This window comes from Culex quinquefasciatus, chromosome 2 (genome assembly GCF_015732765.1).
Source record: "Culex quinquefasciatus strain JHB chromosome 2, VPISU_Cqui_1.0_pri_paternal, whole genome shotgun sequence".
Lineage (NCBI taxonomy): Eukaryota > Metazoa > Arthropoda > Insecta > Diptera > Culicidae > Culex > Culex quinquefasciatus.
Window position 1 is genome coordinate 4,086,282 of NC_051862.1, and position 25,389 is coordinate 4,111,670.

The 25,389-nt window shown below is 37.0% G+C and overlaps 3 protein-coding genes across 4 annotated transcripts in view; 2 read left to right on the forward strand and 1 right to left on the reverse strand.

Annotated features, from left to right (window-relative positions):
• Positions 1-554: 554 nt before the first annotated feature.
• On the reverse strand, positions 555-2,483 carry LOC6052914 (ATPase WRNIP1). The gene is made up of 2 exons (XM_001869059.2): positions 1,400-2,483; positions 555-1,337 (listed from the first exon to the last, which is right to left on the reverse strand). Exons 1-2 carry the CDS (start codon positions 2,359-2,361, stop codon positions 641-643), a joined length of 1,659 nt encoding a protein of 552 aa, XP_001869094.2. The 5' UTR covers positions 2,362-2,483; the 3' UTR covers positions 555-640.
• A 2,610-nt stretch (positions 2,484-5,093) lies between these two features.
• On the forward strand, positions 5,094-6,091 carry LOC119767616. The gene is made up of 2 exons (XM_038256549.1): positions 5,094-5,387; positions 5,461-6,091. The coding sequence occupies exons 1-2, from the start codon at positions 5,353-5,355 to the stop codon at positions 5,750-5,752; spliced, it is 327 nt and encodes a 108-aa protein (XP_038112477.1). The 5' UTR covers positions 5,094-5,352; the 3' UTR covers positions 5,753-6,091.
• Positions 6,092-8,075: 1,984 nt separating this feature from the next.
• The window catches only part of LOC6052913 (sarcolemmal membrane-associated protein), a 36,924-nt gene continuing 19,610 nt past the window's right edge, over positions 8,076-25,389 (forward strand). The window contains exons 1-2 of one of the 2 annotated variants that reach the window (XM_038253027.1): positions 8,076-8,304; positions 8,622-9,291. The gene's annotated coding sequence lies outside the window, so the exon portion shown is untranslated. Of the gene's footprint in view, positions 9,292-25,389 lie in introns of both variants that reach the window. The other variant, XM_038253026.1, reaches the window with a different exon arrangement.

Consider the following 25,389-nt stretch of genomic DNA (forward strand, 5'->3'; position numbering starts at 1 on the left):
GATACAGGTAAGATTTCGTTTTTCTTAACCTCAGAATTTCTCAGACTTTTTGATGATAAAAATCCTTACCAATTAAATGAATCCCAATGATTCAACAACGATGCACCACTATCTGAGACCAATCCTTATAATCGTTATCAAAACTAAGATTTTGGCACAATTTTAACCAATTTTTGATTTTTTTCAGAATCTCGAATGGGGTCTGGTAACTTGGACGAAGCATGGCAGTAAACACACAAAAGGTTGGTATTTAAAAATTATTAGATTTCTTATCATCTTCTTCATGATGATAACAATCCTTAACCTTTTATGAAATCATTCATGATTCGACAATTTTATGCACCACTATCTGATGCATGCCAAAGAGATGTCGAATTTGTTTGCTGATCGAATGTTTGGCTAATTTGAATTTTCTTTTTTCAGGTGTCTATCCTCTGCCAGAGAAAGCGTTGGTGTTAGCGAATTTAGATTCAATGAGACAATAAAAATGTTAAACAAAGGCTAACCATGACTTTTTCAATTAATGATTTCCGAAAAGATTATCAAAAGCAACATTTGGTTAGTAAACGTAAATCAACTTTAATAACTCCTTTGTCTTACAAATAATCATAGTCAACATAACTTTAAACTCATCCACGTCCTACTCCGAGAAATAGTTCTCATCTTCCAGCCCTTCCGGCATGTACATCAACCCGGACTGGTCCTTGTGCAGCAGGTTGTACCCCGCCCCGTACTTCATGTCCTTCATCAGCTTCGTGGTGGCGTTCCGCAGATGCATCGGCACACCCGGCATCGGTCCCTTCACCTCTTTGAGCGCGGCCTTGCACCGGCCAAATGCGTTGTAAACCTCCCGACTTTTCGGCGCCCTCGCGAGGTAAACGGCACAATGCGCAATGATGCAGTCCGCTTCGGGCATTCCGACGGCTTGAACCGCCGCCAGCGTCGAAGTGGCCACCGTGAGGGCGTTCGTGTCCGCGATGCCGATGTCCTCGCTCGCCATCCGGATCATCCGCCGAACGAGGTAGCGCGGATCTTCGCCCGATTCCAACATCCGGGTGCACCAGTACAGGGCGGCGTTGTCGTCCGAGGCGCGAACCGACTTGTGCAACGCGGATATTAGCTCGTAATGCTGGTCGCCTTTACGATCGTACAGCAGGTGCGACTTTTTGATCCCTTCCTGGATTTCGTCCAGCGAAATCAGTTTGAGGGCGCTGCCTTCCTGCTCCTGGCGGGCGGCCACCGTGTTGAGCGCGAGCTGCAGGCTGTTGAGGCCGATGCGGGCGTCGCCGTCGCAAACCTCCGCCAGCCAGCGGATCGTCTCCGAGCTGATCATCATTCTGGAAGCAGTTTTATTAAATTAGAAAGGGTCGTTTCAAAAACCCTTTAAAGAATTTCTCACCTTGGAATAAACGGAAGTTTGCCAATGTCCGGCGTCTGGTTGTTATTCTCAAACATGACCGTCTCGTACTGCGGCAGGGCACGCTCGAGGATCTTCACCATCGGTTCCACCGCAAGCTTCTCCAGCACAATCACCCGACATCGACTGAGCAGCGCGGAGTTCAAGCTGAACGACGGATTTTCCGTGGTGGCCCCCAACAGCGTCACCGTTCCGCTCTCCACGTGTGGCAAAAATATGTCCTGCTGGAGCTTGTTGAACCGGTGAATCTCGTCCATAAACAGAATCGTTTTCCGCTTGAACTTCAGCTCATTTTTGGCCACTTTGACCGCTTCCTTCACATCGTTGACTCCGCTCATCGTGGCCGAAAGCTTCACAAATCGCATATTTTCGTGTTTCTTACAATGTGCCGCAATAATGTGAGCCAACGTGGTCTTGCCACACCCAGGCGGCCCCCAGAAAATCATACTCGGAATGCTGTTACTCTCGAACAACGTCCTCAAAACCGTATTCTTCCCGATAATCTGCTCCTGACCAATGTAATCCGTCAACTCCACCGGTCGCATCTTCTCCGCCAGCGGCACCTGTGAATCCTCCTTCTCCGCCACCTTAACCTTCCGCCGCGGCTCCTGCTCCTCCTCATCCGACAAATCTATTATCGCCCGCTCCATGTCCTCAACCGTCCGCACCGAAGAACTCCCCACTTCCTCAACCTTGCTCCTTTTAGAGGCCACCGACGGACTCTTCTCAAAAATGCTGAAACTCCGCTTGGCCTGCACCTGGTTCTGGCTGTTCTTCAGCTCCTTCGACGACGACGACGACGTAACTCCGGCGCCGTTTTCCGTTGAGTTCAAAAATAGGCACCGGTCCACGTGCGGTTCGATTTCCTCCACCGTGAACAGCTTGTCGCACACCGGGCAGACCGCCTTCGCGCTGGACGACGACGGCTGCGGTTCGTCGGACATTTTGCTCGTTGCACAAACTTGAGGGCAAAACTTTTCCTGGATTTTCACGAAAATGTGACCGAACGGGCGGGAGTGCGCGAAATTGCGTTGTTGATCAACAGATGAGTGCGCGCGATGACAAAATTTGCATCAGGCGCGAGAAAAACAAACAAAGCTGGCAGGGTTGCCAGAGTTGTGGAAAGCGTGCCGCTGGTGTAAAACCTGGACTAGAGTTTGGAAAGAACGTAAACACAAAAAAAAGTTCGTACGCAGCTCGCCAAGACGCAAAACTCCAAAAATATAAAAAAGGTAAAGAAAATTGGCTATGAAAAGATTTGTCTCACTATATGCGAAACACAGTTAAAAAGGAACAAAACGGAAAATGGCGTTCGACGTTTCTTCACGCGGTAATTTTTGTATTCGATACAATAAAAATTTAAACTCAAAATTATCTCATAAGGAAATTTATGAAAAGTAATGAAATTTTTAAAATTAATAAATAATTAATCATTATTTTTCTAAAAAAATTCAAAAATCTAAAATCTTTAAATTCTGTTCTTAAAAAAAATCATAACATGAGAAAATAAAACATATGTAAAAAAAATCTAAATTCATAAAATTGAAATATTCTAAATTTTTAAGGTTAAAAAATTTTCAAATTTTGTTACTGAAATAATCATAAAATGAGAAAATCAAAAGCATTCCACTGCCGCTCGAAGCTAGTCCGTCCCATATGTAATTTCGTCAATTTTGAGGTAATGATGCAGTTTGGTTCGAAATCATGTAAACTATCAGGAAAAAAAACAATAAAACTTAATCTACAAAACCGGAGAAAATCCAATTTTTCGTGAAATTCTAACACGTAGCCTTATGGGAGGGACAAATTTGACATGCGTTTTTCTCGGCTTGCTGTTTTTACATATGGGACGAACTCGATTAGAGCAGCAGTACAAAATCAAAACCCAAAAAAATCTAAAATATCAAAATAGGCAAATTCCAAAAATCTTTTGAAACCTTGTTTGAAACCTAAAATTTCAACAATCTAACATTTTCAAAGTCCAAAATTATATAATTCCTATAATACAATATTTCAAAAATTTATACATTCTATTATTAAAAAAATATAAAATAAGAAAATCCAAAAAATTAAATAATAAAAAAATAAAAAGTCAAAGTCAAAAAAAATAATATTCAAATATTTAGAAACTAATTACTCCAAAATTCAAACATAAAAAAAAACAAATGATTCTCAAATTCCAGAATATAAAAATTCAAAAATTTAAGAGTTGAACTCAAACCAAAAATTCAAAAATGTATGATTTTTTATTTAAATTTCGAAAATTTCAAATATCAAACCACAAAATTTTGAAATCAAAACTTTCAAAAGGTTTAAATTTTTAACGTTTTAACAAGTTTATTGAATTAAAAAAAAACTAAGTTAAAAAAACATAAAAAAACTATAATTCTAAAATTAATGTTTCATATGATGAATCTAAATGATGGATTCAAATAATTCAAAATTAAATGTTCAAATATTGAAAAATCACGAAATTTTCAATTAAATTTATTACAAAATGATGAATTTAAATAAAACAACTTTAAATTTATATATTTAAAAATTTCTAATCTCAAAATTCCATAATATCAAAAATTCAATTGGGTCCTAAAATGAAACTTAGATTGCTGATATTATTGTTTACAGCGATAAAGCTTATTTTTCTGAGTACAATGACCCTTGGTACGACCACAAAGAGTTTAAAATGGATTTTTAAATCAATTTTGAAAAATTAACCTCGCGGTCCTCCTTGACAGAAAAGCTCCTACTTGACAGCTCGTTCCAAGGGGACCATAGTTGATCCATCGAAAAAATGTTGTCTTGTCATTATTTTTTTTGCATTAAAATGAAAAAAAGTGATCAGAAATGGTTTTTAATCGTGTTTTTTACCGTTGTACATAAAAATTGACATAGGGCTTTAGTACCCAATTTAAAAAAAATAAAACTAAATCAAAAAAAATACAAAAATTCCAAAATTTATACAAAAGCTTAAAAATTCCAGTAAATTTCAAAATTCAAAATTATTATGGTTCAAATATTTATAAATTTTGTTTCTGAAAAAATCATAAAATGAGAAAATTTATAACATTACAAATATCGAAACCGAGATCGAAACACAAAAAAAATCAACGTTCAAATAATAAGATATTTAAATATTTTAAAATTCTATATTAAAAATTCATAAACAAAAAAAAATCGAAACTTCAAAAATTCAAAATAGAAAAAATCATCCAAAAATAAATAAAATCATAAAATTTGAAAGTCATACATAAAGAGAATTTAAGAATTTAGGAGTTTAAGAATTTAAGAATTTTGAAGATTTTAATTTTTTTCATTGCAACCAAAACAATGTAATTGCGCCAGTGTGTAGATGTTAACAAGCAGTCTGACCTAAAAACTTCAGAGGATTCAGAACAAAATTCTGAAAATGATTCTGAAACTTCCTCCCTTGTTCAGCACACGGGGTGGTCACTATACATATATAGCATATTTCGCATGTATTTACTACGGTAAATCCGTATGTGCATCCATATTCACGAGATAGAAAAAAACACGAAATTCTACTTTACGATTTATTTCAGTGGTGCATGTTGTCAGTTGTCGTCGTCGCGCGCTGCATATTGTTTACAAACAAGAAAAAAGTAAAACGCACACGAAAAGTAGCGATTGCGTTCCCGCTCCTGCTACAGACGGCGTTCAAGACAGCGCACCCGGTTCCATCACCGCCACTAGCATTCCAAGGAACCGGCAAACAAAACCGGGACCGAGTTCTTTATTAAGTATCAAGCTGGTTCGCAGTCCCAACAGACGGAAGTCACAATCACTTTCCGGTAAAATTAAGATGCACCCCAGGAAAATTTCCTGTAGCCGGAGTTGAACCTGCTTGAGTGGATTCCGGAACAGTGGCCCAGAAATGGTTCTTCGACAAGCAAGTGACTGCCGGATACAACCTATCTATGGAATGGGAGCTGCCACGGAACGGAACGTGTGGGTGAGTTCAAGGAGAAACGAATAAAAGCTATAGGTTATGTTTTTCAAATTCTTTCTTTTTCGTGAATTTTCAGGGCTAAGGAACGAACAGGAATCTTTACTAAAGTAGATCCAGACCAAGGAAGAGTCAATTTTGTCGCAATAGCTTTCTTTGACCGGGCGGATGATTTAGGGTTTGCTAAGGTGACAACAACGGTCAAGAAGTTCGATCCGGCCTCGATGCGCCGCGGAAACCAACCTGCAGGGAACATTTCGTCACCAGGTAGAGTACGACTTAGTTTCAACGACGTTACAGTAGTCCCTGCTGCTGCTCGTGCAAGGATTATCAACCGCCGGGACGCTATCTACGCAGCCGCCGCCAGCTAAGGAACAGCGCTCCCGGTCGCTGATGGCCCGCTTCTTGTCAATGCTGATCGAGCACCGGCGGCAAGACGTTAGCGACCAAGCCATGAAGAAGGCGGATGCTGGAAGTGAGTTTCACGATTGAGTTATTCAAATTAAGCTTAAAATAAAACTAAATTTGTTATGTTTGCAGAAAATGGATCGGGTCTGGGCCGGTGAATACGTCGTCATAAGCATCGCGAGAAGAACGAGCTAAGTACTGTGCGAAGTACTCGTACATTCTGACCCTAGTGATGACCCCTGTGGCAATTTAATTCAATTTAACATGTATTAATCAGTACCAAATAAAAAGGCTGGTCAGGGTGTTTTTTTTGCTCGGAGAGTCAATCTCTTTTCGCTACGCCTCCAATCGACGGCACCTTTTTTGTCGGTGAACAGGTTATGGCGAAAACGATAAGACATCAGCATTCGCTTTAGAAAAATTAGTCCCCAGGTTGATGTTCTGCAACTTGATAATCGCGAGGCGGACATGATCTGACGGTTGTGCACGGATAACGTAACCGACAATACAAGAGTGCCAAGTCCCACAGACGCAGGGCCTTGTCCCAAGAGCCGGACAGGGCGTAGTTACCGCAAGAGCACTACGTCGCTGATGATGTGCGAAAGACCGTACAAGCGCTTCTGCGATACTTTAGTCGGGGTCGTCCCGGGTAAGCTTCGACACGATCAGCGGGGATGCTAGGTGCTACTTCGTGGGGGGAGGGGTTTGTTCCGGTTTTATAGGTGTCGAACACAGCATGCCAATTTTTTACCGTACACAACTGGATCAACGACAACCCAGTTCCATCACTAGGTAAACGACACCTTCGCCTTTGCCGCTCTATTCAGCAGGTGTTGTTTGACCAAAAATGATTTGGCCAAATTCCTCAGCTTCCGGCTCCAGTCCGGGTAGTTCTAGTATTTCTAGTTCCATCAGAATCTTCTTCGAAATACAAAACTAATCTAGGTGACAGTTGCCAATGACGTTTAGAAACGTCACAGCCCACACTGATCGAAATTTTCTCTCAAATCTTTAAGTTCATCCTCGTGAATCTGTATTTACCATTATTTACCATTATTTACTGGATTTGCTCCAAATGCCATACGGATCAAGCATGTGCCCAACCCCTTGGTTCAGCACCACTGAACTTCATCAATTAGCCGAAGTTGACACTTTGGATGTTATGTCCAATAAGATAATTGATGCATTTCGACAAAAATCATTGCAGTCTTCAGCTGCATTGATCCGCTCTTTATATAGTTTATAAGTTAGTTTTAAGGTATCCCTATTCCCTTTTGTACATGTAGGACCTCCTACATTTGAAATCACTGAATAGCGAAAGCTACAATATTTCATGAATAAATGAAAGTTGCTAGTATTTAAAATTGAGGTGAAAAGTCATCGATTGTGATTGGACACTCAATAATATTTTAACTGTATGAATGGACATGGAAGAGAAAATCGAAATAAATATAAATTAAAAAAAGCAGTCTGACCTTCTCACGTCAGTGAATGCTCAAATTTAACATGAATTGGTTAGATTGCTTTTTTTTAAGGTTCAAAAATTTATAAATTTTGTTACTGAAAAAATCATAAAATGAGAAAATTTAAAACATTCAAATTTCGAAACACAACAAAAATCAACGTTCAAATAATAAGATATTTAAATATTTAAAAATTCTATGTTAAAAATTCATTAACTCAAAAAAAAGTCGAAACTTCAAAAATTCTAAATTAAAAAAAAACATCCAAAACTAAATAAATTCATAAAGTTTAAAAGTCATACATAAAAAGAATTTAACTATTTAAGAATTTAAATTTTTTAAGGTTTTAAACTTTTGCATTGCAACCAAAACATTGTTATTGTGCCAGTGTGGAGATGTTAACAAGGAGTCTGTCCTGCTCACGTCAGTGAATAGAGTTATCTACGTGCGCATGTATTTATTGCGTGTACGTACACGAAAAAGATTGAGGTAAAATTTTGTCCGGCCAGCAAAATCAAATGGTGCGCTAGTGTGTGTACGCGAAACGTCATAAAGCTCTATGCTTAAATTTAACATGAGCAGGTTGCTTGCTTTTTTTTTAATCTACATTGGCTCATTTACATTGTTTTGCTTGAATTATTTTAAGTCCTTTTCCATGTTTCAACCACAAATTGTTACCCCACTGGGCAATCTCCATCAACGACACTCGATTTTTTCATAGACCGGCTTTGGGCATTGATGCTCTTTGACAGCTGTCACCGTTTTGACAGTCTCCCTCCCACCACCATTCGTCGTCTCTCGCGGAGTTTCTTTTGTGCTTTGCTGCTGTCCACCCTCAATTTAGAGTGTAAAATCGTAGTAGCTTTTCATTGCGCGAATCTTTCAAACCCGATTTTGTGTCTCCCCGCTGCGGTCAGTGCCTCTCGGGAACCTGTGCGAGCGTCCGGATTGATCGTCAAGATTAGCTTTTTTGGTTGGTGGTCTCGCGTATTCGATGGTTACCGTTGGATAAAGAGTGTCTGGAGCTGGAGTAGTCTGCGGGTTTTTAAAAGGTTCGTCGAAGAAAGGATTTTTTTTGTTTTTTTTTTCTCCACCGACATCCGCGCCTTCCGAAATCCGAACGGACCACTTTGCTGTGGCCATCGTCGTCGCCGTGTGACCCCTCCGGAAGTGCCCCTGCAATTGGTTGACCAATTGCTCACGCACCAGGAATAGAACCCAGTTTTTATTTTTTTTTCGTCGATTGCGAAACCATACTCGGGTTGAACGGGGTTGAAAAAAGAGGAGAGAAAAATTGTCCGTCGTTCCTCCTCCTGCCTGCTGCTGCTGGGTCGAAATGCTAATGGTGTCTCTTCTAATGCATCCACAGTTTGGTGAATTTTGACAGGAAAAAGCGAAATTTGCACTGCACCCGCAGGAAACAGGAAACGGAAGTGTCACGAGAGTCAATGTCCCACAATCATTCGAGTAGGCTGTGAGCAAATTGGATCCCCGAAAGAAGAAAGAAAAAAGTCGACACAAATCGGTTTCCAAGGTGAAGAAAGGGAACCAGAAGAGAAGGGGGTTTGTGAAAAAAATAAAAAAAAGTTCTTCAAATTGTGGCCAAAGTGAAAGGAAGTGGCAGTGAATTGTGGGAGGCAAAAGCACCAGCTTCAAGTGCAACGACGACGAGATGTGCTGAACGGCCAAAAGTTCTCGCTTTTTGAGAGTGCTTCTTGTGTTTAGAGTGCGAGCAAATAAATTGGAGGAAAAAAGAATTAGGAAGCGAAAACGTCATCGACCCGAAACTGCCGTGTTCGCCTACTTTGTTTTGGATATCGAATTACTACAACAACGGAACGAAGGAGCGTTCGCAGGTGAATGTCGTCGAAACGGAAAGGATAACCGCAACGCAACACACACCGCGAGAGAAAGACCAGTCGGAGAAGTAACGGAACTCCGGAACGGCTCCCCTTCTCCAGGTGTGGTGTCGAAACCATCGAGTCCCATCTCTCCCGCCCACGCACCCACCCCACCGATCATCGCGGTGATCAGTTCAGGTAATTTTGGAAATTTATGAGGTGCATGTCCAGAGTTTTTTTTGAAAAGGACCAATAAACTATTGTCTTTTATATGTTTATAGGACCTAATCAAAAAAAAACTCTAGAATGTTTTTTATTGCTACGTTATTGATTGTTGTACAAGAATTAAATACAAATGTGTTACTCAACTTTTGAATATCATTATGAATTATAAATTATTGCGAAAATTTCCCAAAAATGATTCAAAAAACATTTTATTCCGGTTTCTTGTTTATTTTTCCTTTAGTTGGAAATCTTTTTCTAAGCTTATCTCGCGAAAAAAAAAATGTCTGCAGGTACATAGCATTTTGAAAACTAATAATTTCAAAACAACTGTACTGGTGTAAAATGCATCACAAAAATGTTTACAAAAATTTTTAATTCAAATTTTAAACCATGCGTTATAATTTTTACTTCTACCTATATTTTTTCTCAGCGTTCAACCTATTCATCAGTTTTTCAATAATTTATTTACAGAAAAATGAAAAAAAAACCTGAAATAAAATTTATAGTGGCATTGCCATCAAATTAAAAAAAAAGTATTTTAACCCTCTACCACTCTAGTAATATTTAATTGGATTGTTTATTTGTGGCGAGAGCTTTTTAGTTCACAACTAAAAAGTGTCAATATCGAGAGGACCACTCGATTGAAAAAAAAAAAAAAAGAAATAGCCAACCTTTGGATAGGTTCAAGACAACTTGCCATGTAAAACAGACAACATTCATAAAAGGAATGTTTTTGAAGAGGAAATAAAATCGAAACGACCATCGAGGAAGGCAGCCATCGAGCTAGAGATAATTTCGAGAAAAGGAGAACATCAAAGAATGCAATTTGAAGGAATTGAAAAAAAACCGTCGACAGATGGAGAGATTTTAGAATCGACATTAAGAGAGTCGATCGTAAGTTACGGCTGCCTTCCTTGATTCGTAACTGTCAAAGTCAAGCTTTGTTACGAAAATCCATTCCTTGGAATGTACGTTCTCCGGATTTTACGTAATCCGGAAAAGATGTAATCCGAAAAGGTTTTTTTTTCAGAAATGAAATTTCCCGGACTGGACATTTTCTGAAATAAACAATAACCAGAAAATAAATTCTGTTTTAACTATATTTTAAACCTTCCTTGGATTGTTAACAGTGATATTGAGCAATTCTCTGAGATTTCGATTATTTGATTTTTTTTTGTATTTTTTAATCCGGCTGAATCTTTTTTGGTGCCTGCGGTATGCCCAAAGAAGCAATTTTGCATCATTAGTTTGTCCATATAATTTTCTATACAAATTTGGCAGCTGTCCATACAAAAATGATACAGTCCAGACTCGATTATCCGAAGGCCTCGGAAAAATTTCTGATTTTTGATTGTCGAGCTTAGGTATGACCCCTAAACTACGCTAAAATGATTTAGAATTTTTAAATCCAAGATGGCGGCCAGAATGGCGGTGATGCAAACATATGAAAGCCAATAGTTTATTGGTCCTTTTTAAAAAAAAAACTCTGGATTTTATTTTTAATAGGCAATCAACAACTTGCAGGCCAAGGATTGATACCTAAGAGCATGCAATGGCGCTGACCTTGTTGCGTGCTCTTCGGTTTACGTCCACGTAAGGAACATCCTGGAAGGAGCGTAACTAACTACATCCGTAGTTCTGTTAGATCATCCGAATTATCTTGATAAGAACAGTATAGCTCTGGTTCCTTGCGAGTGTCCTATTTTCTTACCTCCACGTTGGCTTGGTTTTCATGATGACCTAGCTGGTGGCCTGTGGAAACGGATCGTAAAACTTTGACCACCGCGGGTCAGAGTCGAGACGGCTAAAAGAAAGGGGCGCGACAATGTGGGAAAGGAAAGTAATTTGTGATTGTAGACGGTATTGTTTCGATTCGCAGTATGTTGAGTCAACTGCTGTGGATGTACCTGAAACATCGCACAATGGGGTTTCTCTTGTTTTCATTCTCAGCTACCACCTATCTCCTATTTTTATTTTGCTCTACTGATTCTCACTTCTTCACTGATTCTTCTATTTAATATCCATCATTTGATTTTGATTTTACTAACTTTTAATTCACTTATCTCTCAAAGCTTTTCCACTCTTTTTTACCAATTGATACTGCTGTAACAAACTTTCTTTTTTTCCTTAAAAATATACTTTTCCTTAATGTACTAGTAATTGCAAGTCTATTTATTATTTGCCTAATCGTTTTTGATTTTATTGCGAATTTATTTATTTGAATAATTCTTTAGGGACCATCCATAAACCACGTGGACACTTTAGGGGGGGGGGGGTAAGCGATTGTCCACGCTCCATACAAAAAGTTTTTTTGTATGGGCAATTGTCCACGAAGGGGGTTTGAGATTCCCAAAAAGTGTCCACGTGGTTTATGGATAGTCCCTTATCTGTACTATAAATTATCATTACTATAATCTAAGATTGTTTTGTATCTCTATTTATTAACTATTGTCTAATTTTACATCTAGCTTCTCATTTTTATTCTTTAAAATACGCTAATCATTCTCTTACTATTGATTCATGATTTTTACTGTCTATTGTTTTCAATCTTCACCCTTTCTTTCAAACAAGTGAGGTTTGAGCCCTTACTCAATTTATGGAATGGTTAAAGGATTAATACAAATATTACTATTGTATTTTTGGTAAACTTTTATAACATGCTTAGGACTAAAAATTGTAACAAAACACCGCGACAAAAGAAATAGCAACATATAAACACGACTCAACACTAGGAAAGGTTTCAGGAGAATACAATACACAGTAAAATAACAACTAGTTTTTGAATTCAAACTAAAAAAATAAAACAGTTTTTGCTATAATGAAAGTTGATAGGCACACTATAAATGGTTAGGCGCTTATACTTACATCAAACCCTACGTAATGTACCACCCCCGGCCGAGTTAAAATGCGTAACCGGAAAAGAAGGTGTGCATGCCTGGCACGAACACTCAAAGCGTGTTCTAGCGTGCTGCTCGTACTGACTCAGAGCAAGGGTGAGATGTAGGTGTAAGGGCAGTGCGTGTTCGTCGGGAACCTGGTGCATAAGATCGGTCAAGGCCCGTTCTTACACTGAAAATTGCGAATTGCGAATTGCGAATTGCGAATTGCGAATTGCGAATAGGCAATCAACAACTCAAATTTGACTAAAATGGGGTCATAGAATTCAAATTTTATGTAAAAAACAAGAAAATAAAAAAAACGAAAACATTTTTTTTGTTCGTGATTCGATTATCCGAAGTCCCATACAAACCTTCGGATAATCGAGGCTTCGAATAATCTAGGCATCGGATAATCGAGTCTAGACTGTATATAAAAACTCAAAAATCTTTAACTTTTGACGGAATTTTTTGATCGATTTGGTGTCCTCGACAAAGTTGTTGGTATGAATAAGGAATACACTGAAAAAAAAAATAAACGGTTATTTTTTTTGTGATTTTTAATTTTACTTTTTCTAACTAAAACTTGATTTGCAAAAAAACACTATTTTTATTTATTTTTCTGATATATTTTAGGGGACATCAAATGCCTTTTTAGAAATTTCCACTTTATGAAAATTTCACTAAAGTACTTTTTGATTGCAAATTCAATCTTACATCGACAAACGAAGTTGAAAAAATTTTGCGACCAATATTTCGATTTTTTGAAAAAATCAGTATTGATTCTAAAATTCATAACTCGATCAAAGATTTCTTGCCCGTTCTGGAAATTTCTGAAAAGTTGGCCTTTGATGTCCCCTAAAACATATCAGAAAAAAAAATTAAAATAGTGTTTTTTTGCAAATCAAGTTTTAGTGAGAAAAAGTGAAATTAAAAATCACCAAAAAAAAATTTTACCGTGTATTTTTTTTCAGTGTATTCCTTATTCATACCTACAACTTTGTCGAAGTCACCAAATCGATCAAAAAAATTCTTCAAAAGTTGAAGATTTTTGAATTTTTATATATCATTTTTGTATGGACAGCTGCCAAATTTGTATGGAAAATTATATGGACAAACTAATGATGCGAAATTGCTTCTTTGGGCACACCGCAGGCACCAAAAAAGATTCAGCCGGATTCAAAAATACAAAAAAAATAAAATTAAAGAAAAAGACCGTTTCGTAGAGAATTGCTCAATTGACTTATTTTTACCAATAAAAGGTCCTACAGATTTACCATAGAACGAAAATGCATAGGAAATCAAAACAAATATTCATTGATTTTGACAAATACTTGCTTTTTCTAATATCCTACTGTAGTTCTAAGTTTGACTGGAAAAAAAATCATTTTGATTGATTAATTTTTATTTACAATTTGGTGGATGAGCAAAGCAAAAAAAAAATAATTTTGTTCAAGTGTTTTACATTTTGTTTAAAAAAAAAATACTGAGAAGCAATGCTTGAAATCTGTCACTGAATCGGACTGCTCGATATTTGATGGAACTTTCTATCAGCGATCATTTCCAAAAACGAAATTTGATCGCTGACACACAGCGTCTATCATGATCGTCATTGCTTGGCGACGGTCGGTGAACGTAAACACTTGCTCATTTTTCAATGAGCACCACTCAAGCTTTATCTCTCGTTTTTCGTCTCTCTCTTCTCTGTGTTTGCTGCCTGGTGACAGAAGTCATTTGAATGCGATCATGGGAGAAATGATCGGAATCTCGATAGAATGTCAAACGACCGTTCTCTGAGCGAATGAATTTCTAGAGGGATGTCAATGGCTGTGTGAGTGACTTTGCGTAGCACTCATTCGTTTGTGTGTAAAACGACGAAAGTAGAATGTCAAAATCAGGTTGTCGTGATGAAGACGATTGGACTGTTCTGTCACCTATAACAAACAAAGTTTACAACTGCTAACGGAATAAATAAGGGAGCGTTCTTTTATTACGTAACACCAAAATTGATTTCAGAACATTCGTCTGTAGTTCTGGAAATACCTAACACGTATCACAACTCAATTTTAGATTCGACGGAAATCCCACGCTATAAACTATAAAACTGTAGTTATCTGCGCTACCTGCTTCACGATCTCGCCATTTCTTGGAAGGACCCATCTCTGGATGTTTGAACAAAACCGTATCATCATCAACCACGGAGTTAAAGTTTAAACTCCCTGGACGATTCGCCGCGAGGGCGAACATTTCTTTCTCCATGCTTATTAAATTTGTGACTGGTGGGTTAATTGGTCAATTGACCATGTCACATCCAGCAGCAGCTCTCAATTTCACTTTCTTTACTTCTATGAGTTTTTTTTTTCAACAAGTTTTGTTTGTCTCAAGGGGGAGGCCACTGTGTGACACATTATATCGATGGCTGCAGATGTCACGTGCTGATACTGAGTTTGGCAAGCATGAATAATAAATTGAAGATTACGGTTCACAAGTTTGGATTTGAATTTAAGATTACTTGGGAACCATCTGGTTTGGCCATTTTTTTGTAGCCGTTGGTGGTTTCGGTCCACATGTTATGTATACAAACAAAAATAATAAATTCTGAACCTCGCGATGGACGTGCAGTTCTCACCTTTGGTCAATATAAACAAATCAGCAGAAAAAGGAGCAACTTTCGACCGATTTGCACGTTTTTCGTGTGCGGTTTCAGTTTTCTGCATACCAGCACACGAAAAACCGCCACCACCACTACGATGAAGAGATATACGTCGCTCGATGTATTTGTTGTATTGAAATTGCTGCTATAAATTTCCGAAATTGTAAACCGGCAGTTTACGCGTCGAAGGTTGTGGGCCCGCGGGGTGTAACCAATTTCCACAGTTTGCTCAAAATTATTGTTCGTTTGATATCATACGAAAGCCATTTTTTCTGTTGCTTTTTGGCTTGTTTGGTGCAAATTGATGGTATTCCTTTGCCGGCGATCCGCTGAATTATGGAAATGATAGAACAGCTTATAGCTACTTGAGATCGGCTCGGAAACACAAAGTCGTTGATGTGGTAGCGAAATGTTTCAAGAGTTGCAGCTATTTTTGGCCTCTCCTCCTCTCGTAACGCATTAGGTGGATCAATCATCTTCTTTGATTCGCTCAGCTCAGCTGGCTTTTCGTTTGATACGAAAATATATGTCTATGGGCGATAATTCCACGCTTTCAAGAGGCATCCATTAATAAATTTATCAGACTTTCCTCAGCATTGTCTTCCTCTTCTTCTTCTTTTCTCCACCGTGTCTGTATGGAAAAATCTGTGTTTGTGTGTGTAAGTGTATGTGTGCACAATCACAACCAAACCCCGCGGTGAGGAAATGAATTTTTCCGAGCAATTATTCCACATCACTACTGCTGATACTGCTGTTGTTTGGTTCAATTTCTCGCGTCCACCCGATGGCCACCGGGAGGTCCGATCCGGTACGGTCAGCGGGTGCCCACTTGGCTCGTTCCGATGATGCACCGTCGTCGTTGGATTGGCTTTGTTATGCATTAATTGGGATCAAACGAACGTGTGATTTAATCGGCGGGGGTTGTAATTGAATGATGGCCGTCATGGATACGGATCTGTCGGTTATCGAAATTTGAAAATGATTTGCATAAATTTTGTCAGCTCAGCTCAACTTAATCACTCCAATTTCTGTTTTATTTTATTCGACTTAAACTCGACTCGATTATCCGAAGTCCAAGGATTAATTTTACTTAAGATCAAGACATTTTCGGAAAATCTTTCCACGATTTTTTTTCCATATTTTTGGATCATTGTGTTTAACATTATCCGAAAATTCTTGAAAGTGGTCTGGATATTTGTAATCGATGAGAACATAGTGAAATACATCTACTTAGAGTTTTTTAGCTCGTTTAAAATAAAACTCTAGATTCAATATAGTAAACGCCATTTCTCACTTATATTTGGCTTATAAGGGGTCGCTGAATAAGAATCTATAAGAATATACAAATTAAGCAACGTTTTTTTAGTTTTGATTATTCGAAACTTCTTTGAAATTTCTGGATATTCGAACTTCGTATAATCGGAGTTTGGTAAAATCGAGTCTGGACTGTAAATATTTATTTTATTTGATTTTGTTGGGCACATTAAAGTGAAAAATCTATAAATATAATAATTTGTCTAGTATTTAATCCGATCATAATATTTACCTCTTTTGAAAGTAGTAGCGGTGTCGCAATCTCATGGTAAAACCACACCGCCTTACTGTCAAAAATGGTAAATATTATGATCGGATTGCTTGACGAATAGAGTTTTTTTTTCAACTGGTGCTTTTTTCTGAGTCGAAAATAAATATAAATAGTTTTAAAATTTACAAATTTTGTTATGGTCGTCTAATATCTTTAAAAAAAGTACTTTTCTTTGGCATTCAAAGAATCGTTTCAAAACAATTGTTATGAAAAATATAAATTAGGGAGGCCACCACGCAAAAATACCAGGAAACCCTTAAAAAAAAGGAATTTCATTCCACCGGAAGAAAACCGGAAAAATAGGAAAATTTAACCGGGAAAATGTTATCAGTTTAGTAAAAATCCTACACACCAATTTCTAATTACTGAATTCAGTTAAATTTACTGAAATCTGCACTACTGAATTTTTCAGTAAATGAAAATTGCTGAAATTTCGACAAACATTGACAGCTCCATACAAACTGAAGTTCATCGAAAAACTAACTGAAAATTTCAGTAGTGCAGTTTTCAGTAAATATTAACTGAAAACGAACATCAGAATTTGCTGTATAGTGAAGCCTTCAATAATTTTCAAAGAAAATTAAACATCAATCTTAAATGCCTTATACTTCGATCAATTTCACAAATGTCTGCACCAAAAGTTATAGGAATTTTTGTTTTAAATGAAATGTGTCTCAAATTTTAATTTTGTGAAGCAGTAGTTGATTAGTTAATAATTAATTAATGATGGATAACCTTACAAGGAATAGGGAAATTGTTACCAAAAAGTATAAACACGTGTAGTGGACTATTCTAAACAACTTGTAGAAGGAATTTTGTAAAAATTGTAAACAAAGCAAAATGTATATTTTCGAACGTAAAACCATGACAATTACGGAAGTTGAATTCAAATGTTTTTTCTCAACAAGAATACAATAAGAAAGGATTTTTAAGTACCCTTCAAATTTGCGTAACAAAAGCTATAATAAAATGTTTACAAATAAATATAGTAGGTTTTATATTATTAATTTCTTAACATTATTTTAGGAAAATTGGCATAATATTTTTTCATTTAAAAAAAAAATAGCTGATGAATAAATCCTTAAGAAAAATGTGGCATTGGTTTTTTTCAATTCAATTCGGTTTTATTTGTGAATAATCAAGTTACAATGAGTTCATTTAGGTACATAACAGAGTTTTGGTGTTCCTTTCAGCTGTGTTTTACATCATAATTCAATCGAAAAATTATTACTTATAACTATGGAATAGACAGGCATTGGTTTTTTATTCAAGATTAATCAGATTTAAGGGTGCCAACACAGACTTCTTAATCCAAAATTGCCAAATCTACGCACCCAATCCTGCAACAATCTAATTATAAAAGTTGGCAAAAAAAAATATTTGGGAAAAAGTAATTTATGAGTTGAATAAAAATATTTAATTAAATGTAGAAAAATCTTCGTGCAAAATGTTCTGATTCATGTGCACCATTAAGTTTTTTCTGGAGTTTTATTTTTAAAGGTCCAATAATCCAAAATTCCAGTTTTTGCTTTTTGGGTGTTTTTGAAATAGCCTTGAGTCAGGGGTATTAAAAACAAATGCAATCAGACCGACGAAAAGCTGTAGAGATAAACGCATATATGACTTTGACATTTCGGTCAAGTTTGTTTCCCATACTGATGTGCTACATATTTCAGGGTGTAAAATCACATAAAATTGCATAAAATAATGCAATATTTATTTTACACTCAGGCCTTTTACACGCAGCTGGATTACTACTTTTTTAGCTGTGCAGTTGAGTATTTTCAAAATTCCAATTTTCAATGATTATTCAATTTTCTGTTATTTTCAAGAGAATAAATATTTTTAAAGTTTTGCCAACCTGCTTTATCTGAAAATTTTGTTAAAAAAAATGATTTAATTAGATTTTTTACGATTTCCGAAAAAAAAACAATTTAAAACAAATCGCAGCACTGCCAAATGATTTTTTATCATCTTGTATTTTAATTTAATGTTGAAATTTTCAGTAAATAAAAACATACAAAAATAGTTTTTGTGCAATTCTGTTGAAAGTTAAATTTTGGAAGGTTGAATATTTGGTTGGTTGAATATTATCTCTTTTTTGAGTATTTTTTCTTAAACATGTATACTGCCCATGTTCGCATAAATGTCCCATATGCAAAAACAGCAAGCTGAGAAAACCGCATTTTAAGTTTGTCCCACACATAAGGTTACGTGTTAAATTTTCACAAAAAAACTGGATTTCCTTCTGATTACTAGAACAAAGTACTGGATGTTATAGGCTCTTTTGAAAGAGCACACGATTTTGAACCAAACTGCATTAATAACTCAAAAGTGACGAAAATGCATATGGGACATTTATGCGATCATGGGCAGTATATAAATGTGAAATTCATTAGAAACTGATGAAAATTTAACCAGTTCCAGATGTAAAATTACACATTTTTTGAAATTCCTTTTGAACTCGGTAGAAAATTGGAATTTGAAAATTGAAATCATGTTGCCACCCTGTTATAAAGACTAAACTTTAGTACAACTATACACGGTGGTTAATTGGTTAAAAATAACAAAAGATGCCTCAGAATGTCTACCAAAGTGAAAATTAAACGAATCACGCGACACTTTCCTACCACGAAAAAGGGCACACATCCTCTGAAGTTATGCTAACAATCTGGCAGAGCAAAAAAAAAAAAAAACAAAACCCTCTTTAATTACATTCTTCCGTGGCCCTCCATTGACCGCGCGCGGTGAAACCATTAAAAAGCCAACCATTTCGTGTGGTTTGAGCATTTTCTAAATTCCAAATTAAGCCATTCCATGGATTCCAATGATTGTTTACATTTCGAAATTGATACCAGTTCGTGTTTGCACATTCGTCACGTGACGATTTGGCTGTTAATTGGCGAAGGACAGAACATCGTCAAATAATAACAAAAAAAGTTGGAATATTTCCGGTCAACCGGATCGAAAGTTGGCGGCGCCGCAATCACAAGTCTTGTTAGCACCATGCGAATCGCGAATTATTCGCTTGAATGAAGCTAGAGAGAGAGTGAGATTTATAGTTAATTTTCACAATTGAGAATTCTGCTGAAAATAGGTTTGTATTTGTATAAATACAGCAGTGGATTGAAAACTGACTTCGACGAAGTGCCACCCGAGCTGTGTTGCCAAGAAGGGTGTTTGTATGTTGGTTGAATTCTTAACTGCCCTCTTTTAAAACAACATTGAGCCAAGTATATACAAATTAGCATGTTGCAAAAGTTCACTTGCATAGAAAAGGTCTGCCTGAAGGGTAAAACAGTGCAACACTCGCAGCTCGCAGTTGGACAGCATAGAAATCTTGGAGAACTTTAATTCACAATAATGGTCGAGTCGTCGCACAGTCAAGTTGCTCTTGCAATATGCATCATGAAGCAGGTAGCTCCAATTGAGCACATTTAGTGTGACGTACTCATACACACATTTTGTAGCGAGTTAGTCTTGCAGTATTTTTCGATTTGTTTTCATTTGCAACAACCTCTCCCCCCTTCGTATTTTGCTTTTCGCAGAGGTTGTGTTTTATGCGAGACTAAACTGACAAAGCGGATTTTTTTTCGCGTTCGCCCGAGAGTCGCTGAACCGCGGACTATGCAAAAGATTTTATGTTTTCCGACCGCGCGTGAGCCTTTTTCACCGCGTCGTGAGCAGCATCGTGAGATGGTTGTTTTGCCTGACGTAGGTTACGTAAGAACCTGTGCTGACTGAGCGTTGGAGTATCGAGTCTTTAGAATTTCCTGGCACGTCCCGTGAGCAGAATCTCCAGCAGCTGCTGCTGGGTGTTTTGTACCTCGTTGAGGCAAGTCTTCACGATATCATCGAAAGTTCACGCGCCGCAAAAGTGGGACACTCGACGAAGGAGAACCGGTAACCCACTTTGAGGAAGGAGGTTTTACTTTTTTTTGTTGTTCCTTTGCCTCGTCGTTTTGGTTTGGTTGGTCTCTCTAATGTTCCTGCGTTTGAGCTATCTGTCGACTCTCGGATGACGGACTCTTGTCAGAGTGACCATATTGAATTGTCTGGGCTTTTGGCACAGTGAGAAATATTTGAAGAGATTTCGATTTCAGAATGTGGTAATTTTCAGTAAAAAAGCATGTTGCCTTCCCACTGTGCCTCTCTTTGTCGCATTACGTCAAACGCCGAAACGTGAACGAAATTAGAGACAAAACACCATTAGTCCCTGTGAGTGTGACCGCTGGACCATTTTCGTGTGGGCCTCTTTGGCGACTGATCGTAAAGTGCGTCGTAGCGGCCACTCGAAAATCCATTTGTGACCCAACCGAGCAAACGCCAGTTTGAAAGCTAGTTCAGCTACTTAGGTTTTGCGATATGAGTCATGTGATTAGCGGATGGTTGTACATAAAAAGGGCGTTAAAAAGAAAGTTCGTCAAAAAACTTCGCTTTTTTTCAATTTTTGCCATAAATATCCATAAAACTCAACTCTTTGTTCGAAGTCAATCCTAAACAAATCACGTTCCTTCAAATAGACTTAAGTAGCAAAGTGAGAAATTCTATCCTCGCGAGCTCACGATGTGACAAAGCGATAAACTCGCTAAATGAACACAACAAATCCATAGTTGCATGCTGCGCTTCAGCATCACTTCCAATACAAGCTCAAACCAGGCAAAGCTGTAGGATTGACTTGCTCAAATAAAGTTGTATAGATACAGCAGACTGCGACTTGGCGGTGATGATTCAGATCTCGTTGCGTTGCATTCTGAGCTTAGAAAGGGATAGAGAGAGAGAGACAGAAGTGCAGTTTTCAATTATAAATACACAAAGCCTTGCATTTACTTGGCTGTTGCATCAGAATGCTCACACACAGATGAACATCTTCTCTAAGTGCAATCGAAGCAATTTGCATAAATTTATCTCGAGAGCGAGAGAGATATTACCCCAATTAACATCCCCCGGCTAATAGGGTTGTGTATTGCGTGTAGTTGAGGTTGAACTCGTCTTCCCGCAGGACTTCAACCATAAAATTTACTTTGAATCGTAATGTTTAAAAATAACTGCACTTCAGACGAGTATTTTGACCTGCTGGACAGCTTGCTATGAGATTCGTTGATTACGTTGAAAATCTCAAGATTCCTGCAAATATTTTTTCTTTTGGAATAAAAAAAAAATTATTTCTTAACCTAACCTCAAAATTAATCAAACAAACTCGGCTTCGTGCCCATCCAACCGCAAAATCTTCCACCATTCATCTCTCAACTGGGGCTCCACAGCTCAGCTATACCAAACCCATTTCAATTCGCTGTATCGACACGCGTTCAGCCGGAAAATGTCACGAAAAACAACATTGCCGCTTCGAAGACAGGGGGGACCACCCACCCCTTCGAGCACAACTTTCGAACCAACTTGCAGTTCATCAACGACGGAGGAACGAACGTGGCTTTGGTTAACAGGCATCGCACAAGTTTGTTGAACAATATTTGAAAAAATGGAGTCAATTTTCAAAAAATGTTTACACAAGTTACACGAAAAAAAAACCGAATTTTTAATACTTTTTATCACTAGCAGTTTAACTTTCAAAACACGTAATTTGAGATTTTCTATGTTTTGTTCATTATAAAAATGCTTTTTTTGCGCTATTTACGTTCGAGTTAGGATGTTGGTGGTACCGGAGATATATTTTTAATAAAAAAGAGAGATTTATGTAAAAAAAATCAAAAATTTTGTCAAGCAAAAACAATGGCTGTACATTTTTCACACAAAGTTTTTATGTATAAGCATTTTCAGGTAGCATTTATGTTTTTTTTTGCATATTTAAAAATATTTTATGATGGAAAAGCTTATACATCATCTCACCCCTAAAAATATAAATAATTGCCAATTTACACTAACCCGTTACACCCAACTTATTCGGAGCGTTTGGTACGGTATGTCCACGCATCCTTCCACCCCAGTTGATTCTGTGAAATGTGGTCCGTTCACAAAATCTGTCTCTGCGGTTAATGCATGTTCGATTAGATTAGATTAAAAAAGCTGGTACATCCTCTCAAAGCTTAAATTTTGTGAAAAAATATTTTTCCTTAGCTTAAAATAGTAGTTTATGCAACAAGTTGCAAAAAGAGGATTTTTCAGCACGAGTCGTACGAAAAATCCGACGAGTGTTGAAGAAATCAAGTTTTGCAACGAGTTCCATACAACATTTTTTGCAATTCCAAAAAAACACCCATTGAGTGAAATTTTAAGTCAAAATTTCATGTATTTTTCCAATAAATCGTTTAAATAAAACAAATGTTGAAAAGTTTTACTTTTCGAAACAAGTGCTGAAAAGTTCAACTTTTCAGCACTCATTTCAGTGCTGAAAAGTAGAACTTTTCAGCATTTATTTTGAAAAGTGTTGCTATTCGATTCTGTTATTTTTGGTAGGAAAAAGTAGGCCGTTTCATTTCTTCAGAAGGACAAGAAAAGTTGACAGTTTCACAGCGGAATTGCAAAAAGGAACTTTTGTTATATTATGTTGCTGTTATCTAATCTAATCTAATCTAATCAGACCCTAGCGCAGCCAATCTTTCGAAGGGATCCTGGAGAGTGCCTTAGGTTAGATGACGCCTAGCACTCTTCTTGTCATTTATTAACGTTTGTAGTGCGCCATTGCATTAGAATGCATTGAAACATCACAAGCGTTAAAGCGGCCAGGCCTACTGCGTAAAGCCATATCGCAGAGATGACTCGTAATTGGGTTGAGTTTGAGCACTGAGTGTTCAAACAACAACACAATTCTGAATCGACAGGGGAGGAAGAAGCGTGGGGACACACCACCATACGCTCCGAGATTTGGTTGTATTCGTTGGGAGCACCATGCTAAGAAGGTTTGGTACTCCGGGACCCTCTGGGATGGGACATTGTATTTCCACGAATGCCCTGGACACTATTTGCCGTGGTTATAGCGCCACAACTCGCTCTCTGTAACAGTATTCCTCACCAAGTCGTCATGGCCTAGTGGTTAGCATTTTTGCTTACCAATCCAAAGGACGGGGGATCGAACCCCGCCTCGAGCGACTTTGATTTTTCGTTCATATTCATCATTTCAAATTTATGTGTTCTTAACTTTCTCGTTGGGAGCAGATGGGAATCGAACCCAGAACCATTCGCTTACAAAGCGAACACCGTAACCAGTCAGCCACGGCCGCTCCTTTATATTATGTTGCTGTTATCTGTAAAAATAATTTAGAAATTTAAAAATCTATCCCAACATTTAAAAATGTACAAAATAAGTGTGTTAGGATTTTTCAACATGTATATTTGGTTTCTAAAATTTCTAATTAAGTAAAAAAATTCACAAAAATAACATATTTTTTTCGTTGAAAATCAAACCAAAGGTTTCAAAAATATCGTGAGTTGATTTAGGAAGGGATAATTCAAAGACTTTGAGAAAAAATCATTTAACAGCAGACCAATGTCAAAATGAAAATTGATGGAAATATCCTCAGCTTTTCAAAATAATTCTTGCAGCGTTCCTTCTCCATCATAAAATATTTTAAATTTCAAAATAACTTTTTTTTTACTTGATGAAGGAATAGCATCCCCGATGACCGATGACTGTGATTTTGATGATTTTTTTTTAACATCTCTCGAAAAATTTCACCTTAAAATAAAACGGTGTAAAAATGTGTGTCATTTTCGATTGCAATTTTGATTTTTCATCTAAAAAATAATTTTTAAGATTTTGTTTGGCTTTATTTTAGATTTTATTCTCCAAAAACCACTATTTATTTTAGAAAATAATCATATCTCAAGTACCAGATTTTGCCCCATGCTAAACTCTAGGGCAAAAGATGCATCCTTTAAAATATATTTAAAAAAAATCATAGTAAAAAGTATGTATTTTAGGAACTCAATTATCAGTAATAAAAATTAAAATATAGAAAGAGGTTTTTTGTCCGTATACCTATTTATCCGAAGAGTTATAAACATAACATAACTTTGTCGAATACACCAAATCAATCAGAAAATCTTTTATCAAGATACAGATTTTCGAATATTCACATGTCAATTTTGTATGACCGCAAATTCAAGTTTCATGCAAATCAAAAAATACAAAATCGATAATTTAAATTTTTTTATTCGAAATTTTTAATTACGAAATTTTTACTCATAGTAAAAAAGGCCTAAAGCTACAATGAAATTGAAAAAAGTTCTATATTTCTTTATTCTTGGAATTTTGCCTCCTTTCCTTATCTAGTAATTAGGGTTTTCGAATTACTAAATAAGGAAAAGAGGCGACATTCCTAGAATATAGGAATTTTGTACCTTTTTTTCAGTGTTCCAGAAAAAAAATAACTAGATCATGACGAAAACATATAAAACATCAAAAAAGAAAAGTCCACAAATGAAATAAAATTACAATTCCACCTAAAAAATTGAGTAAAATTAAATCGTCGAAAATTAATTTAAAAAAAACGTGTATGTTTTTATGTTACATACATGACCAGTATGACAAAGAACTGAAAATAATAAAGAGACGAGGGGTTTTAATATTATCATTAATGCATTAATGCATGCAGCATTAATGCATGCAGCATTAATGCATGCAGCATTAATGCAGGTAATGATACCACCGGCCAGTTTGTTGAGATGGCGTTTTTAAGTCCAGTTTCAAAAACCCATATTATCCAAACTCCTTTGATACTAAGTTATGAAGTACATGTTGCAACTTCCACCGCCATCAGAAATAGAGCCCTTAGGACAAAGTTCTTTGAAAAAAAAAAAAAACCTAAAAAGTGCTTCAAAATTGTGAGATCACTGTTTAATTTTGCTTTCTTCCCTCAACTCGCGGCGCGCGCAATCCATGCAATGTTAATTACAAATTAAATTAAAAGATTACCACACCGGCATCGTCATCGTCGTCGTCGTTGTCTGCGTCGCAGTCGGATGATGATGTTGCTCTATAGAACTCCCGTGAATGGTAA

What these genes read in the sequence shown, in the direction of transcription:
- LOC6052914 (XM_001869059.2), bottom strand. Translation starts at nt 2,361, where the DNA reads ATGTCCGACGAACCGCAGCCGTCGTCGTCCAGCGCGAAGGCGGTCTGC. An exon ending in AAACTTCCGTTTATTCCAAG is followed by an intron (nt 1,338 to 1,399) that starts GTGAGAAATTCT and finishes AACTGCTTCCAG; the next exon opens with AATGATGATCAGCTCGGAGA.
- LOC119767616 (XM_038256549.1), top strand. Translation starts at nt 5,353, where the DNA reads ATGGAATGGGAGCTGCCACGGAACGGAACGTGTGG. An exon ending in CCACGGAACGGAACGTGTGG is followed by an intron (nt 5,388 to 5,460) that starts GTGAGTTCAAGG and finishes GTGAATTTTCAG; the next exon opens with GGCTAAGGAACGAACAGGAA.